The sequence below is a fragment of the Notamacropus eugenii genome, chromosome 6 (genome assembly GCF_028372415.1).
Source record: "Notamacropus eugenii isolate mMacEug1 chromosome 6, mMacEug1.pri_v2, whole genome shotgun sequence".
NCBI classification, from domain to species: Eukaryota; Metazoa; Chordata; class Mammalia; order Diprotodontia; family Macropodidae; genus Notamacropus; species Notamacropus eugenii.
In genome coordinates, this window is record NC_092877.1 from 305,038,645 (window position 1) to 305,057,317 (window position 18,673).

General features: G+C 39.5%; 1 protein-coding gene across 4 annotated transcripts in view; it reads right to left on the bottom strand.

Annotated features, from left to right (window-relative positions):
- Positions 1 to 1,350: 1,350 nt before the first annotated feature.
- Positions 1,351 to 18,673, bottom strand: part of PLEKHM3 (pleckstrin homology domain containing M3) — a 209,441-nt gene continuing 192,118 nt past the window's right edge. For 3 of the 4 annotated variants that reach the window (XM_072617409.1, XM_072617410.1, XM_072617408.1), the window contains one exon: positions 1,351 to 7,859. In XM_072617409.1, coding sequence (XP_072473510.1) covers positions 7,682 to 7,859 — 178 coding nt within the window. In that variant the 3' untranslated portion in view covers positions 1,351 to 7,681. The remainder of the gene's footprint in view (positions 7,860 to 18,673) is intronic. The other variant, XR_011968868.1, reaches the window with a different exon arrangement.

Consider the following 18,673-nt stretch of genomic DNA (forward strand, 5'->3'; position numbering starts at 1 on the left):
GAGTATATTTTCACTATAGTCATGCTATGTAGTCAGACTAAGATAAATGAAAGAAATCGTATAACAAATCAGAACATGATACACAAACACATACACATACACAAACATGATCTGCTACAATATGTGAGTGACTTCCATATTTCTCTCTCTGATTGTGGCAGGCATTTTGCTTTGTATCTCTTTGTTTTGCTAAAAAACCTCACTTAGCCTTTACTGTACTACAGCAAATGGTGACACTTAGAGTACTGATTACAAGGAGGGAGGGTACTGGACACGTAAACTGGGTCCATATTCCATACTAGTGACCTAGAGCTACTACTCAATAAGAGTAAGTTTTCGCCTTTATTCCTAGACCCAGGACCTAAATAACAGCTGGACTGTGATCAAGGTAAAACTATCAATAAATAAGACCCAAAGGATTACTATCATACCTTTTAAAAGCTACAGAATTTCTAAAGCCAGATATCATCATTATGACATTAATGAGTACAAGAAGCTCTGATAAAAACATTTCAAATTGTTGTTGTTGTGTTCATCCTTCATTTCTGAAGAAGACTACGCCATTGGAGAAATGATGACATGACTTGCACTGAACTTTATTTTGAGTGAGGGAGGAGGGCTATGCAAGGTCAACAACCTCACTTTCTCCTCTTGAGCCATCTGGATCCAGTGACCAGATATTCATCAGGATGACTAGAGATGGGCCAGAATGCCCTGGGAGACCTTGGCCCCTTTAGGCCAAGGCTTATTAGGTACTCACTTAGGGTGAGGGAACACCCATTCAGTGAACTTCCTGTCTGTCTCCCCCTCCCCTCCATCTCCTATGCAAAGGAAGGCAAATTTGGATGGCCAGAGGATGCCCAGTTAACTTGGGGCTTACTGGCTAGATCCCTTCCCGTCCTTTTCCTTCCCTTCCCTTCCTTTTCTTTCCTTTCCCTTCCTTTTCCTTTCCTTCCCTTCCTTTCCCAAAAACCTTAAACCCCCTGCACTCTGAAGCCCATAGATTGCAACACTAGACCCCTGCCCAAGCTCTACTTAAGGACTGTTTTCTGGACCCTCCTGGCTTAAGAGTGATTATCAATAGTAACTATTGCTATTTCCCTTCCAGCCTGATTTAGTTATTTTTCTTTGCCTCATTAAAGGGGCCATCCCCTCACTATTTCAGATTGACAGATTTTTAAAAAAACCACACCTTCAAGACTAAGAATGAAAGTACTTGACTCTTTGGTATATGCCATTTTTTAAATAACAGTAGTCTTGAACATACTTGAATAGCATCCAGTACTCAATTCAGTCTCTCACCATGTCTGGAACATTACTATTTTAATGAAGGAAATACAAGAGTGGAAATTATTTTTTTGTATTGTTTATTAATTAGGAGATACCTTTACATGTTAGAGACTGGTGCACTTAAATTACATTACAAATGACCATAAAAACCAGGTGCTTGTCAACAATACAACTTCAATTTCACTCAGACATTATTACATTCAGTTTAAAAAAAATAAAATGTAAACCCAGTAGTGAAAAGATAAATAAAAACAAAACAATATAAAAAACTTAAACGACAGAAAAATCTAAATATAAATTAGCACACTGAATAAGTTTCTTGCCATATATGCAACAATGATATGAAAATAAAAATTCTTTATTCTGAATTGAACAAGCAAATCTAGCACTCACAGAAATAAGAGAACAATTACATCGCCCTGAACCAGGAGGATAAGAATGAATTGCATCTGATAGAATTCCTCTTTACTCTTTAGTCTTTGACCCAGGACACCTCTATGATCTTAGCAGTCCTTCCTTCCTCTCACCTATTTCTTGTAAGGACAGACTGATGACCTTTTGCTGTGGGTGATCAACTGTTTGAACTATAACTTTTGCCTGTGGTCAAAGCCAAAATTTGGCTTTAGGTCTACAGTGTTGAAAACCAGGGAGCTACTTCTGGTGATTTACCACCCAAAGCACAGTGTTCCATGGCAAGAATGATATTCACCCAAGAGGATTCTGGTTTTCTATTTGGATAGGGTGGCATATGCAAAAGAAAATTCCTGGGCAACAAAGGAAAATGATTCCTGTGCCCAAATTAATCCCCCAAACCTGTCACTGCTACAAATCTCACTAGTTTACAGGCTCACATTTAAATAGTTATTCATCCCCATTAGTTCAAAACCTTCATGCCATCATTGAATTCCCCTGAATCTAGTTAATAAAAGGGGGGAAAAGTAAGTGATTGAAAAGTTTCGAGTTTAAATTATTGGGTCCCTTGTATTTCCTGGTAAAATAGCCAATAATCCTCATAAGCTAGAATTGGAACTGTTCAAACTTGGCAAAGCATTTCTGACAGGATTCTCTTTGTTCTTAGAAATTAAGGCACCAAGTTAAACTAAGATGAAAGGTTTGACATGCATCTTGAAATATGCTGGCCCTGTATACATCTCATACGCAGAATGCATGCATCACGCCAGGAGGGGACAAGCAAAATGATTCATATTTTAGGCTAAGGATCCTGAAGGCTCAACAGACTCATCATGGAGTTTCAAGTGGATTAGACAAACCATTTAATGAGGGGTTTGGAAGCAAGAATAAAGACGCTTAAAACAGTACTGTAAGGCACTCCTATGGGGAAAGAAAAATCAGAAGGCAGATAGAAGGTAGGAGCCACAAGAGCCCACTTGTTTACTAGCTAGCGTACTAGTGGAAAAGCCTGAATCAGAGCTAGAACCCAGGACCATGGGTGAGGAAGACAAAGGGAAAGAGACTAGTTTGCAGCAGGCCAGTAGAACATGAGAGATCATCTCTACACCACTAAGAGTTTCTACATTCCCTTCCATAGGTGCCTCAAGTGCCCCAGTTGGGCAACGTTCAACTTTAGTCCAGACCTTTCTACAAAGAGAGGTCCTCAGTGGCTTCTAGTCCCATGAAGAAAGGCCAAACCAAAACTCCAAACTGTGTCTTAATAAAAATACTTTCCATCATGTTGGGGGTCACTTTATGACATACCATGTGATAAACAATGATTTAGAATAATAAAAGTGAAAAACAAATCAAAACCCACCACCTGATAAGCTATTGCTTCTTCATTCCTTTAAGCATTCATTACTGATGGGCTGTCTAAAATCACCTTTTACTAAACTTAAGAGTCTCACAGACTACTCTTAGTATGCATCAAAACAACACCTTCACCCAAATGAACACAAATCAACTTCAAATTAAAACCTCATATCAAAGATTTGTGAACCCAATAAGACCAAAAACACTTATTAGCAGTGAACAGGACTAGGTGCTGGGACCTAAGTCAAAACCAAGTACCACTTGGGAAGAACCAACATGCTTATCCAAATGATCACCAAGACAGGTTCATGCATCTGTAATTAGATTCAACCTGTTAACAGGCAGATACTCTCTCCCAAGAACATAAAATTCTGACTTAAAAGAATAACCTGTTTTTTCCTTCATGACAACAGTGACAAGTAGGGATAAATATTAAGATCCCAAGAACAAAGTTACTAACAGATACCAGTATTTTCAAAATATAACTTCAATTACAATCCAATTTGGGTATTTCATTCTGAGTCAAATATTCCAAAGCTTTTTCCTACAGTGGTTCACAACATTCTCTACTTTTAAATTAAATTTTAGGAAAAGGTGAAACAAGAGACAAAACCAGAGAGTGATAAAAGAAGGAGAATTACCTATGTCTCCTTTCACTGGGTTAGCTTAAAAAGATAACCTCTAGGTTATTTATAGACCCTAGATTGAAGTAGGATAAGCAAGTTCAATGTTATGAGTACAGTTTAGTTATTTCAGCAAAGTTTTCAGAGAACTACAGTTAATAGTCAATTGTTCTGTACAAGCATATATATCCATAATGTTTTTGGCTGTATTCTAGAGAAGGAGGAGAACAGAGCCCAGCTTCCACAGAGAATGTTTCTGTTTTGCAGCTAAGTCACATCAAATTATTTTATAAATGTTTCTGCTATTGTATGACTACAGACAATGTACATGGATCAAATCTCTGAGTGGGTTGGTGGGGGCAAAGAGAAGAAACAATGCTGTCCTGGCATTCACCAATGGGTATGTATACACAAAGAGGGCTTGCCATCTATCCATTATGAACTTTAGCTGGCTTGGGGCAGGTGGCTTGGTTAGAAGAAGGGTCAGTCCTGTATTTTTGTGAATGCTTCTGCTACTTACAGAAGCTGAGGAGAAATGAAAGCTAAGAAGAGTTGGGAAGATGGATCTCCTAGAAATCACAGCAATTTATATTTCTGAAGTGAAGTAATGTTTGCTTTTTAGTAGGTTGCTATCCTTTAGCTAATTAAATGTTCCAAAGGAAGACTGCTGTCCAGATTTGGGCATGCGAAAATAACTATATCATTGCCCTGCTAAGAGACAGAGAAGCAGAAGTTTGCTTGGTTTGTCCTGTAGAAATGTTTTTAACCTTGGGGGAAAACTGGACCCAAAAAGAAAACTTCTTCCCTTTCAGTTTGGCCTTCCTGCAGTGGTGCAAATTGAGGTCTATTTAAGGAACTGGTTTCTTTGCTGCACGGTTTGACTTGCCAATATTTCATCAAGATTGGACAATATCACACCCTACGATGTTTCTGGCACTAGCAGAAGTGATTTCCTCAGGGGATGCACCAGGGAATTGGTTGGCCCTTTCAGTGAAGGAAGGTTCCTCTAACCTGCTGCCAGCTCTAAGAGATTAATTGGCCATTTTGTTATACGCCTCATGTGCAAGACGTTCAACTCAGGATGAGAAACAGAACACACAGGAAAGCAGGATATTCACTTGGCCTTAAGAAGGCCGTGATCCATGAGCTTTGCATCCAGTTTGGCTGTTTTCTAACAGGAGGGGCAAATGCTGAATGCACCACACAAAGCCATTTATTAGACTTGAAAGCAATTAAAAAAAATGTACCATGTACTCTTCTAAGGCATTCTGGGGTATAAATGGCAACTGTGCATTTTCACTGCATATGGAAATTCAAATGTCTCTGATCCTTATCACTAGCAGATGTTGAGATGGGAGCAGAGAAGTTAAGTTGAGCCTGTCAGCCAGGGCTGTGGAAGCTGACCTTTGGTGACACTTCACAATGAGGGAAAAGGATCGAATCGACAAGGCCACTGTTGGAGATCTGGGAGGATGATTGCAATTTCACTTTTATATCTTCCTGTGGGAACATGCATAAAATGATGGACGTGAACAGTTTTCTCATGGGTTTCATTTGGATTCTTGTTTATCAAGGCCACCTTCATGGGCACCTCATGATACAAAGCCACAGGGCCCATGAGACCAAACTCTGGGTCTTTACTCCTGGGAAGATCTGAGATTGGGTAATACTGTACAGAGATTGAGTATGTTAGAAAAGAAGAGCAATCCTACTCCTCAGGTCTCCAAATGCAGCTCACTATGGCTAAGCTTACTCATAGCCAGGATCACAGATACATTAATTATAACAAAGGCAAAAAATAAGCTACAGTGACAAGAAACTGGGGGTGGAGGGAGGAAGGCACTTTGCCATTGGAGCACATCTGTTTTATAATAAGCAGGTCTATAATTCTCTTGTGAAAGATCATGTTCTGCTATCTTCTCTGAGGCTGGAAAATATAAATACTGTATTTCAGGAACTTGGGGGGTGAGGGGAGATCAGATTGTTTGCTTGTCTGCCAAGTGTTTATTTTTAAATTTCCACCCCTTTTCTTTTGTATGTAATCCATGTTGGGGAAGAGGGGGAGAAGGAAGGGAGGGTAGAGTGGTGGTGGTGAAGATAACTTGTTTTTCCAAGAGGAAAAGGCATCATAAAGCTTCTTATGAATAGGCCTGGCCTTTTAACAAGTTTTCATGCCTCAGCTACAGCACTCCAGCTACTGTATAATTCAGAAATGAAACGCTTGGTGGTTAGCTATTAAGTTTAAATGTGTGGTCTGTAGTATGAGGGACTGGTGTAAGTTAAGAGGTGAAATGTTCACATTTAACTGCCTGCAGGCACCAGAGTCAGCTCCGTTACTCCTTTGTGTGAGAGTGACATAAAAATTCATGTGCTGAGTTTGGGAGAAAGGGAGGACTAGAGGATGAACACAGTCATGGAGGGTTCTTGGTGAAATACAGTGGGGTGAAGTTTTTAAAACTGAGCAACAATCAAATCACAAAGAAGTCAAAGACTTTGGATCCACAGTGAAATGAAATGGACCTCCCAAGTTGATTAGGAATTCACCTTTGATTTCAACACATTTTAGTATTGTTGTCAGAGTTGTTTTAATGGAAGGGAACAGTAGGAAATCGTTTCCAGGGTTGCCCCACCTGCCATGCCATTTCTGTCCCAGTGACAATAGTACCTGTGCTCTGGGAACACTGTGACCCTGCCTAGCAGCAAAGCAACTAAGTACTCTTCCTATTTATTCTAGCACTCGTGATTTTATTAAAGTGGATATGTTTTCTAGTTTTTTTTCCCCTTTTAAAGTAGTATAGTTATGTCATTACTTATTCTTATATTCTTAGTACTCAAAACAGTATAAATAAAATGGATTGAGACACTTTTAAAAAATGACAACACATGAAAGTGGAGTTAATATGAAGTGGTAAGTTACACACCCAAAAGAGCTGTGATGGGAACCAAGACAGAAGGTGGGTGGGAAGAATTTGCAGGTGTTACGGTGATTTTCCTTTAAAGATAGTGAAGGCATCTTCTCCTGGAGTGGGATCATTATAGACTATATTTGCCAGTCTATTAATTGCAGCATTGGGTGAAATTATAGAATTTCTTTTGAGCCCAGTCCCATTAAAAACCATAAATATCAACCCTGTTGATAGGACACTGGGCTTTCCTATAGCATTTCTGATTTCAAATAGCTGTGAATATAAACTGGCTTATGGCCTGTGGCCACCCCATGAAGAGAATGTGTATCCTGGGATGTGTATCAACAAACAATCTGATTACAGTGTCTCATAGAAATCTTGTCTTTTCTCAGGAAGCAAAATTTATAAGTGTAACTTTAAAATCAGAACTAGCTCCATGGGTGAAAGTGGGATGAGTGCTGTAAGAAGATGCACTCATGCACGGCTTCCAAGATATTTCACTTTATTTAGGTGAAATAACAGTATGGCAGAGACCGAGATGAGGGGACAGAGCCAGTGATAGAAGGGCCTGGATGGAGCCAAGAGGAGTCACTGTGTTCTGAAAACTTTCCCATGAAACAGGGGGTGGGTTAACTGGCTGCAGTTGCTTCAGCTTCTGTGAAGACTAAAAGTAAATAATACAAAAATCACCTGAAGCACTGCTGTTGCTTACTAAATGACAATCCCGGGAATGAAATAATAAGCAAGGCAGAAAATGTTTCTGCCTATAGAATAAAATGGCTCCTGAGGGCCAAAAAGAAAAGTCTGTGACCACTAAAGCATCATGTGCACATTGCATCTCGCTTGAGATGAAGCAACTGAAAATTTGGATAAAAAGTAATCAGTTATGGTTAATTTTCAAGCCATGAAGGCTTTGAGGTCCTTTGGACAGTACCTACTGACATATGAAAACATATACATATATGTGTCTGTGTCTCTAGCTAAAAGACAGACACCTCTCCCTCCCACAGTATGTATCTGGCTCATTCTGAAGCTGTTGTACCACCTGTTAAGCGAACCAGCAGATTGTTGTCCCGCAGGGCCTGTGGCCGGCAGTCATGTGTTCTGGTAAGACAGCTCAAACATGCTGCATGCCTCTTCTAAGCTCTCATCCATGTTTAGCCTCCTCCAGAAGGATTTCTGCTTCTTTTGCAGCTCTCGACGGACACATCTAGGGCAGGGGACTGACTTCACTTTGCACTCTGAGTGGAAAACTGCTCCACAGCTCTCACACCTGCAAAATCCAAGCAGTGACACAAATGAGGTAAACATAATCATCTGGTGCCCAGAGTCCCTCCCCTACCAGATAGATGTTTTCAGTCTAATCAGGGCAGAATGCAGTATTTTACATAGTACCTACCTGTGAAGAGCTAACAGAGTCTGTTTTTCCCTTCTTAAGTGTGATGGTCTATTTCACTGGGGAAACAAATTTCTTTCCCTTTCATAGAGTTAGTGCTTCCCAAGCATATGGCTGGGGTTGGGGAGGGAAGCCCTCAAAAATCAACCAGCATTTCTCAAGTTATAGGTAATAATGTCTAAATCACTGCATCCTTTGGTTCTCCCACCTATGAAATGGAACATTGTTAGCCACAGTAAAAGAGAGCAGGCGGAGGTAGCTAAAGAATGACTGTGAACCAGACTGCCAATAGAAAACCAACTATTTCTATGAAATAGTTTTAAGAGTTGCAATTTACTTCTGTGAAAAATACCTATTTCTGCTCCAGGTAACAGAAGTTAAACGGTTTCCCCTTAACTTGAAATCCTTAGCTGAGACCCTGAAACTCTGACATAATACAGTCTTCTAATTTCTGAATTGCATCCCTGCAATTCATAGAAATAAAGAGTAAACTTAAAAGTCCATCTTTACAAAACAAAGAGAAGTATTAAGGCAGAGGAATAACAGGTTTAAAAAAAAACAGATATTATAATTTAGAGAAATGAGACATTCCGCAAGAATGACTGGTTTGTTGTTCAGCTAAGTGAAAGCCTGTTCATGGGTTTCTGAATGGGATGTTTCTACTGAAAACTTTAATAATATATAATTGACAAGCATAACTAAAGAGGTTGGAATGGAGAGCCTGAATACTTAAATTAAGTTCTCATCTTTTTCCTCCCAAGTCCCAAGCAGTACTTCTTGTCTCCTGGGAAAGCTGAGAGGGAGGCCTACACTCACCAGTGTTTGTGGGAGCCCCAGCTTCTTGTGCACAGCACCGACCTAGAGCAAGGGCTGTGAGCAGGAGTGAGAATGAGGGACATGGAGATGGTGACTTATATCTGTGCAGGATTCTTTTCTGCCTGTTTCTCACAGGTTAATAGGTTATTTAGTAAGGAATCAGGAGACCAGGATGCTAAGGGCAGGTGTTGCCCACCTACAAAGAATGATTCACTCCTCATTCCTCATTTATGAAGGGTGTCTGGAAAAGGGAACAACTCAATGCAGTTCTTTTGGGGGCTGGAATTAGGGGCACGAGGGAGGAGACAGAATGCTTTCATATGTGGTAAAGAGTGGTTGAAAGCTGGTCTAAGGACCCTGAATGCTACAGTGAAGCAGAGGAGATAGTGGCTATAGTGAGGGTAGAGAGTGGACTGCAGATGGAAGACTGGAAAGGGTGTAGACTCATGATGCCATGATATGTGCCTTGTCTCTCCTTTCCCTGAACAAATCCCAGGATGTATATGGGTCTGTCTACAGGTCTAGGAGTTTATAGCCTGGCTGCTACAAACCCCTCTACAGAGCTGGACCCCCTCTATAGAGATCATACTCATATAAGGCAAACAAGAATGAGAGTCATAATATCAGGTACTGTCTAGTACAGTTTATCTGAACTTAGTCCTTGGTTTCTGGTCCCCAGAATGCTAGGAGGGAAGGTCAGAGGACTGGGCAATGTAACAGGCAAAGGCATTCACAGCTACACTTATGACTCAGTTGTTGTGTTTGTCCTTTGTTCTTGAAGAAGACCACAACATCAAAATGATGACATAACTTGCAACTGACTTTGATTTGAATGAAGGAGGGCTGTGCAAGGTCATCAGCCTTACTTTCTTCTCCAGTGAATGGCTCAGTAAGAGCCCAGTGAATGGGATGCTCACCATGTTCCTTTCACCAGTTTATCTGTAGGATTCAGTGATTAAAACACCTTCTGGTTGTTTTTTTTTTTTCTCAGATAAAGTGGAAGGAGATCGTAGCCCTTTTGGGACAGGGCCCACTTGTCTTTAGGACACAGCTCTGCACATTTTTATTAGCTCATGTGCTGGCAGCCTTTGTGATTTGGGCAGCGGAGAGTGGTTGCACTTGACCAGGCAAAGCCTTTGATGGAAGAGGTTTAAGAAGGAGCTCTGTCTGGTGCTTAGTTATCATCCAGGATCCAGAATAAGACAGCTCCAATAACAAGTATTAGTGAGCGTGTGAGCCTCTTACTTGATGAGATGAATAATTTTTTTTATGTTCATATTAAACATTTTTTCACACTAGTCATAATGTAAGGAGTTAGAACTAATGGGAGGAGCCATGAGAAAGAAAGAAAACAAAGTAACAAAAGAAAAGGAGAGCAAACAGTATGTTTCAATCTGCATTCTGACTCCAAAGTTTTTTCTCTGGATGTGGATAGCATTTTCCATTGTTAGTCTTTGGAGCTGCCTTAGATTAGTGCAGTGCATCAAAGGGTTAAGTCTGTCAAGGTCAGTCACTGCAGCGCGTGGCTGTTACTGTGTACAGTGTTCTGGTTCTGCTCACTTCATTCTGCATCAGTTCATCTAAGTCTCTCCAGGTTTTTCTGAGGTCCACCTGCTCTTCATTTCTTATAGCACAATAGTATTCCATTACATTCATATGCCACAACTTGTTCAGCCATTCCCCAGTTGATGGTTATCAACTCAAACTCCAACTCTTTGCCACTACAGAAAGAGCTGCTATAAATATTTTTGTACATATGGGTCCTTTTCCCATTTTTATGATCTCTTTGGGATACAGACCTAGAAGTGGTATTGCTGGGTCAAAGGGTTTTATAGCCCTTTGGGTGTAGCTCCAAATTCCTCTCTAGAATGATAGGATCAATTCACAACTCTACCAACAATGCATTAGTGTTCCAATTTTCCCACCTCTTCTCTAATATTTGCCATTTTCCTATTTTGACATAAATAAGTTCTGTCAGGTGAGAATCATTTTGAGTGTGGGGTCAGGGAGGAAGCTTTTGGTGGAGGCCTTTAAGAAGGCCTTGAGTAAAGATCTAGCTATAACACTACTTGGGAGGCTACCCTGCTTCAAATAGCCAGGTAGATCTGATGAAGGTGCTTGAATAGCAACAGAATCAGTCTTTCAACAAACATTTTAAAATATCAGAACACCAGAGGAGAGGGTGAGCATGAGACCTAAAGGACTTAAGTGGGGGAGAAAAATGAGATTAAATAGGCAAAAGAGTCCTAAGACTATGCAGCTGTGGGCTAACTGGTAACGACAGATTTCCAAAAGGTTATCAATATAGGGTATGCCATAGCCTAGGCTTTCAGTGTAGTGCCTTGGGTCATATGGTCCACCAAGGTTAGTGGTCCTGAGCTGAGAGGAAGGGAAAGGAAGATCTATTAGTTAGGAAAGGCCAGGGAATCAGCCACTAGAGGTCAGCCAGAGACCTCAACTCCCCAGAGTTTATCTGTATTGGGTCCATCCAGATCTCTGTTTTATTGGTGGATAAGACCTCAAAATTCTGAACTCCTGCCCAACTGGATTGGTCCTTGCAAAAAAGATAGCATGAAGACAGAAAGGGCAATAGACTTGGAGTCAGAGGGCTGGTTGTGCCACTTATTGTGTAGTTGTGAACAAGTAATTTAACTTCTTAGTTCTCTTACTTTTAAAAAAGAGTTAGATGATATCTAAGGTCCTATGACCCACCTCTAATAGTCTGAGTCTGATAAAGGCAGAGAAAGGGAACGATTAGGATCTAACTCAGTACTACCAAGCTTCAGAGACAGGGCAGAGAAGAGGGCCTGCAGAGGAAAGGGAGACTGAGATAAGTTCTGAGAACCTTTTCCTATGTAGAAGAGTAAAGAACAGACCTTCACGTTACCGAGCAAGGAGGGATAACAGAATTTTCGGTCAGAAAGGACTCCATGGCCCTCTCTAATTCAACACTCATTTGAAAAGGGATCTGTTTACAGCAAACTTGACAACTGGTCATCAAGCCTCTGCTTATAGCACTTGTGTAAGAGAGAGCTCACCACTCCAAGAAAGCACATTTCACTTTGGGATACTGTTCTATTTTTTCTTTAAATATAGACTCAGATTATCTCTTTATAACTTCTAGCTACTGTTCCCAGTTTCAGTCTCTGGCAGCAAGCAGGGTAAGTCTAACTTTCTTTCAGGTGATGGTCTTTTAAATATTTGAAGACAGATCATGCCCATTCTAAGTCTTCTTTTCTCCAGGTTATCTCCCGTTCTTCCAGTAGATCCCTAGATGACGCCCCTCACCATCCTGGTTACTCTACGCTGGACACTTTCCAATTTATCAGTGTCTATCCTAAGATGCACTTTCTAGAAATGAACACAATATTCCAGATGTGTTCTGACCAGGGCAGGATACAGTAGGGTTATCATTTCCTTCTCTCTATACGCTCTGCCTCTCAATGCAGGCTTAAATTATATGTTTTATTGGCTGCTCCGTCATACTGCTAACTCACATTTAGCTTGCAGCACAATTTAAATTCCAGGGCTTTTTCAAGTTAACTGCCATCTGGCCATACTTCTCCTCTCCCCGTCCAGTAATGGAGAAGTTCATTTTTTGAACCAAAGTGTAAGACTTTACATTTATTTCTATTCAATTTTATCTTATTAGATTTGGCTCAATGTTCTAGCCTGTCAAGATCTGAGTCTCCACTCTGTCATCTAGTGTGCTAAACACTCCAGTTTTCTGTCATCTGTAAATTTGATAAACATGCCATCCATGCTGTAATTTACATCATTAATAAAAATGTTAAGCAACACAAGGAAGAAAGCCCTGATTCCTGGAGCATTCCAATGGAAACCTCATTCCAAGATGGCATGAAACCATTAATATCTACCCTTTGGGTTCTGCCATTCAATTGATTCTGAAATCCACGTAAGTATACTGTTGGATAGCCCACATTTCCCCATTAAAAAAATGAAAACAGCATGAGAAGCCTTATTAAATACTTATTAAAATGTAGGTAAACTACACTTACAATATTCTTCCTATCTACCAATCAAGAAATTTTGTCAAAAAAGGGTAATAAAGTTGGGCTAGTATGAAGTGTCTTTTATAAAGCCATATTGGCTTTTTGTAATCACTATTTCCTTTTCCAGATATTCACTATTATCCCTTTGATATTATGCTCTAGAATTTTTCTAGGAATTAAAGTAAAACTGGCTGACTTATAATCTGCACACTTCATCTCTTCCTTTTATTGAGAATTGGGAGAACATTTGCTATTCTCTAATTTTATATTACTTTTCTTGTTCTTCACGATCTTTCAAAAATCACAGAGAGCGCCCAAGATGTCACATTTTTCAATTTTTCCATACTGTAGGATCCAGTTTGGTTGGCTGGTGGGCCTGAAATCATCAAGGGTTGCTAGGTACTCTCCCATTTCCCCAATTATCCTGTGTACCAATTTCCTATTATCTATTTTTGTTCTGTCCTTTCATTCTGTTCAATGAAAATTCTCCTTATCAGACAAAACAGAAACAAAACAAGAGATGAATAGCTCTTGCATTCTTTCCATCCTCTATTATCATCATCCTATTCATCCTGAATCACTGTCCTATACTTCATTTGATCTTTCTCTATCCCCCAGAAGATTTAAAATCTGTTTTGGTCATACTCAGCTTTCCTTGATAGCCTCAGTTTATTCTAGGTATTAGCACTTTTGACACTACTATTTTTTTAATTGATGCCCTTTGTTTTGTCATACCTTATTTCCGAGAATAGGTCCCTTCCATCGCAGTTAAGTAAAAGTGACCAACACAACAATTTCATTTGACAATGTATGCAGCGTTCTGTACCTTTAGTGCCCTACCTCTCTATAGAGGACAGGTATTCTCTTATCTGTTCTCCATTACCAAGATTTGTTATTAAATTTAATTTGAATTCATCTTCTTTTTGGTGATGTTTTGTATAGTCATTGTGTATGTGGCTAAGTTATATGACCAAAAAAGACTGAGGATTAGTCACTTTCTTTAGACCTCTTCAACTCTCCAAAATCTCCTACCCCCAAAGAAATTACAAACCAGAGGTAGAGCAATCAGTGATAAAGACTGTCAGGTTAGATTCCAATTAGTATAGTTGAATTGTTGAACCAGCAGAGCTTTACTCTCGCTTTTTATTCTCTAAGGGAAAGAAATCAGGCAACCTAAGATCTGACAGTGTTCTGGGCCAAAATGAAGTAGAAGGAACTTATATTGTGAAAGGGCTCTATTCCCCAGACCTCCCATGAAAGCTATATTGTAAAATTTAAAGGGGGAATGATTTCTGTTGTACAATTCTGGGTCTCTATCCTGTTTTGACCAAGGAGCTGCACAATGGAGGAACTGTCTTTGCCAGTTAGTACACACACACACAGACACACAGACACAGACACAGACACAGACACAGACACAGACACAGACACAGACACACACACACACACACACACACACACACACACACACACACACACACACACACACACACACACACACACACACACACACCCTCTGCCACCCCTCTGCCACTGCTACTCCAGTGGGTCTTTTCTCTACTTTATGCATTACCTTTTAAGTTTCATTTTCTCTTTAAAAGTGCTCTTGATGTCTAACCTGATTTACATGTATTAAAATGGTAGTGCCCTGAATTTGCACCAGGCAATGTCTCAAAGCAAAACTCTAAACAGTTAGCTTCCATTTTTTTTTTTTTTTGGTAAATAGAAACAGGTTCTTTGTAAATGGTTTCAATGTAGATGGTTCAACTATCATGCAATGCAGAAAATGTTAAACAGCTAGTGTGAAATAGTGGTTTTTTAAAATAAATAATGCAATGAGAGCCTTAATAATAAATTATTATCTATTATAGCTCAATTTTTTAAGGGTTTTACAACTCTAAAAAGTTGATGACTAATCAATATAAGAAAGGTTTCTGTATTATTAAATCTTAAAACACACAGCTGAAGTAAATTCACAAAAAACAAAATCCCTCCCCCCCTCCCCCAGCCCCAAGGCTGAGGAACTAAACTGAGAGTGGAGCCAACAATAGAGGAATAATACCTTGAATATGAAAATTGTCAATTATTTGAGCAGCCCATTTTTTTTAATAAGCATCATCTCCTATGTTATAAAAATAACAAGCAATTATATCATTCTATTTACTTAAATATTTCAAGGACCTTTGAGTTCATTAGTGTCTACCAATGCAGACTTTTATCCTCTCCAGCCCCTGAATTCACACCATACTAGATTAATACGTTTTCTGATAGCTACAATGTTGTTAATCTCATGGCCAGCCTTTCTGCATTAACATTGCCATTGAGTCCTTCTGAACTTAGCTAGACTGATCTTCAGATGCTTGTACTTAAACATTTCCTGCTTTGCTAGAACCTACTGAGTTTGTTTTCTGATGAGATAACCTTTGAGAAATCTAGCTCAACTTCACACCACAATGATGCATCTGACTATAACTTGAGCAGAGAATTATGCCACTAAGTAGAAGATATGGAATGGCTAATTAAACTTCCCAAAGCACATTTTCCTAACTGAATTATAATAAAAACTCTATTTTCTTATATGCACTATGTCCTTTGACCAAAATATGAAAAGCTATTAAAGCATAAAACTTCACTAAGACTTTTGGAGTATGCCATACTGCATACATACAAAAGTATTTCCCTACTCATACATAAATATGTAAAATCAGTTATTATGCATTGGTCTGGACCTGTGTTCATTAGTATAGAACTCAAATATAAGGGACTGCATATTGACTTAGAGGACCACAAATTAACATTATCTATGTTATACTATAGTTTTATTCAGGTTTTTAAACATTTCCCAATTACATTTTACTCTGGTTTGGCAGTGAGTTTGAACCTCTGGTTTAGAGAACTCCTGGTGAGGAAACTCTTATTAATGTAACCCTGCAAATGCTTTGTACTCTTTAGTCTCAAAGAGTTGTGTGAGTCACTTAAAGGTTCCATGACCTGCCCTAGAACACATAACCACAACGTGACAGAAACACACTTGCACCCAGCATTCCAGTCTAGACCCTACACCATCCTGCCTGGCAAGAATGCCATTATCTGCTAAACTTCTTTCCATGTCATTTTCCTTATCTTCAAAATACATTTATTTGTGTTATATTGCTTGGGTGCTTACTCACCTAGGTATACCTCAGCAGGTTTTATTGGAGTACATTAGTAAGCAGGGCTAAGGGCTATAACTTTATGACAGATTCCATATACTTGCCAGGTTAGGCATGAACATATATACAGCTGAGGAATATGCTTGCTAATGGTGCTGAAAAGGACCCTGGTACTGACCACTAGTTTTTAATATTATAAAATGGATGGCAAATAAAGTGTCAAAGTACCAAAAGTTCATTAATTTGATAAATATTACAGTGTTGAAATTCAAGGGACTTTAGAGATCATCTACAGCAACAATCTCATTACATATATGAGGAAACTGAGGCCCAGAGAGGGAGAATGATTTGCCAGAGAATACACTGACAGCCAATGACAGAGTCAGGATTTGAACTCGGGTCCAGGGCTGTTTTCTCTGCACTATACTGTTTAATAATGGTTCTCTGCCCACCCCTACCTTCTCTGTGCCGAAGCCTGGTTGTCTTTGAGAATGATCAGAATAATTACATTTATAGGGCTACCTAAGTCCTGATCTACCATCCTCTAAGCCTGGTGCTTGGCTGGTCAATGTTGCTGCGCTGGCAGGGATTATCTTCCTCTCTTGCCAGTAGGGAATGGGATATTCTCTGAGCTGCCTCTCACTTTTGTGTGTGCCTTCTTCCTCTCTGTTATGGCGATGAGTCTGGTGGTCTCATGTTTCTCTGTCTCCTTGGGACTAGCAGTAACAGCAGAAACTCAGTCATGGGAGAGACTCCACACCCACCAAAGGATTTGTGCCTAGTGAAGCTGAACTTTGTGCTTGGTGGTGACACCTCTGCAAGCTCCTATGATTAAGGTGACACTAATGGTGACTTTATCAAATTATTTCCCTTCCCCTTCCCCTCTTCTCAGTCCATTGGGCTAGTCAGTGATTTATAAGGAACAGAATTCTGTATTCTTCTAGTGCCACTTACTTATCTTCACTGATAATAAAGTTCCCAATCACTGGAGAGATTGAGTCTTATCAGAAATTTCTGGCACAATGAACACCCATGGGGTGATGGCAAGACCAAGTACACCTGCTTATTTGAGCCAAAGGTCAGCAACTGAGATCAAAGGTCAGTAACTGAGAAAAGTTAAGAGACAAAAATGAGTGATTTCAAAATGGAATCAAATTCTATTTTCAGGCAATTTGTAACCCAGCATGAACCGTGTAATGGGTAAAATGAACAAAGGACCTCCCCAACCTCAGAGTTTATCGACTTGGCCCACTTCTTCACATGGAAGGAAAAACAAACGGGAGAGAAGAGAGATAATTTTACCAAGTGAAATTTAAGAAGTGCTGTGTTTTAACACTGCGGTAAACACTGCTTACACACACACATATATATATTGCTAATCTAAAAGATGAATTCAGAGAACAGAGGAAAATAGTGAGTGAATATTGTATTAAAAAGGATCTTTCAAAACTGAAAAGTTTCTGCACAAATAAAATGAATGCATTTAGGACAAGTTGAGTGTGAAAAAAAATCTTTCTGTCAAATTTCTCAGATAAGAGTTTGGTATCCAAGACAATAAATAGAAACATATAAGATCAAAACTAATTCAGCAAAAAATTAAGTGATGAAAGAATATAAACAAACAGTTCTTAAAAAAGAAATTGAAATCTAATAACAACCATATGAAAAAGTACTGCAAATCACTAGTAATAAGACAAATGCAAATTAAAACAGCAAATTGACAAAGATAACAAAAGATGACAATAGTCAATGTTAGAGGTATTGTGGAAAGATAGGCACACTCTTCCATTGTGAGTGTAGCTATGAAATTTGGAAAACATCTATCCAATCCGATCCACTCTGATCCAGTCCAATCAACATTTATTAGGTGCCTACTATGTTCCAGGCACTGTAGTGAGCACTGGGGTTATGATTAATAAAAAGATAATCCCTGCCCTCAAGCAATTTATAATCTAAAAGGGGGAGAGCACACAAAAGAAGGCAGGAAAGCCAGTGAGGGAACATGGAGGGCATGGGATGCGTGTTGTTCAATGGAGCTGTAGCAAGGGCAGGACAGCACATGCAAAGCAGAGATATGAGTAAAGTGACTAAAATATCTATACTCTTTTTTTGATATTATGATATTATTTTATTTTTCTCCCACTTAATAATATTTTTTTCCAATTACATGTAAAGATAGTTTTCAACATTCACTTTTTTTTATTTAACTTTTAACATTCATTTTCACAAAATTTTGGGTTCCACATTTTCTCCCCTTTTGTCCCCTCCCCCCACCCCAAAACACCGAGTGTTCTAATTGCCCCTGTCTGCCAATCTGCCCTCCCTCCCTCCCCAACCCTTCCCTTTGGAAGGCAAGCAATTCAATATAGGCCAGATCTGTGTAGTTTTGCAAATGACTTCCATAATAGTAGTGTTGTGTAAGAACTAATTATATTTCCCTCCATCCTATCCTGTCCCCCATTACTTCTGTTCTCTCTTTTGATCCTGTCCCTCCCCATGAGTGTTGACCTCAAATTGCTCCCTCCTCCCCGTGCCCTCCCTTCCATCATCCCCCCCACCCTACTTATCCCCTTATCCCCCACTTTCTTGTATTGTAAGATAGGTTTTCATACCAAAATGACTGTGCATTTTATTCCTTCCTTTAGTGGAATGTGATGAGAGTAAACTTCATGTTTTTCTCTCACCTCCCCTCTTTTTCCCTTCACTAAAA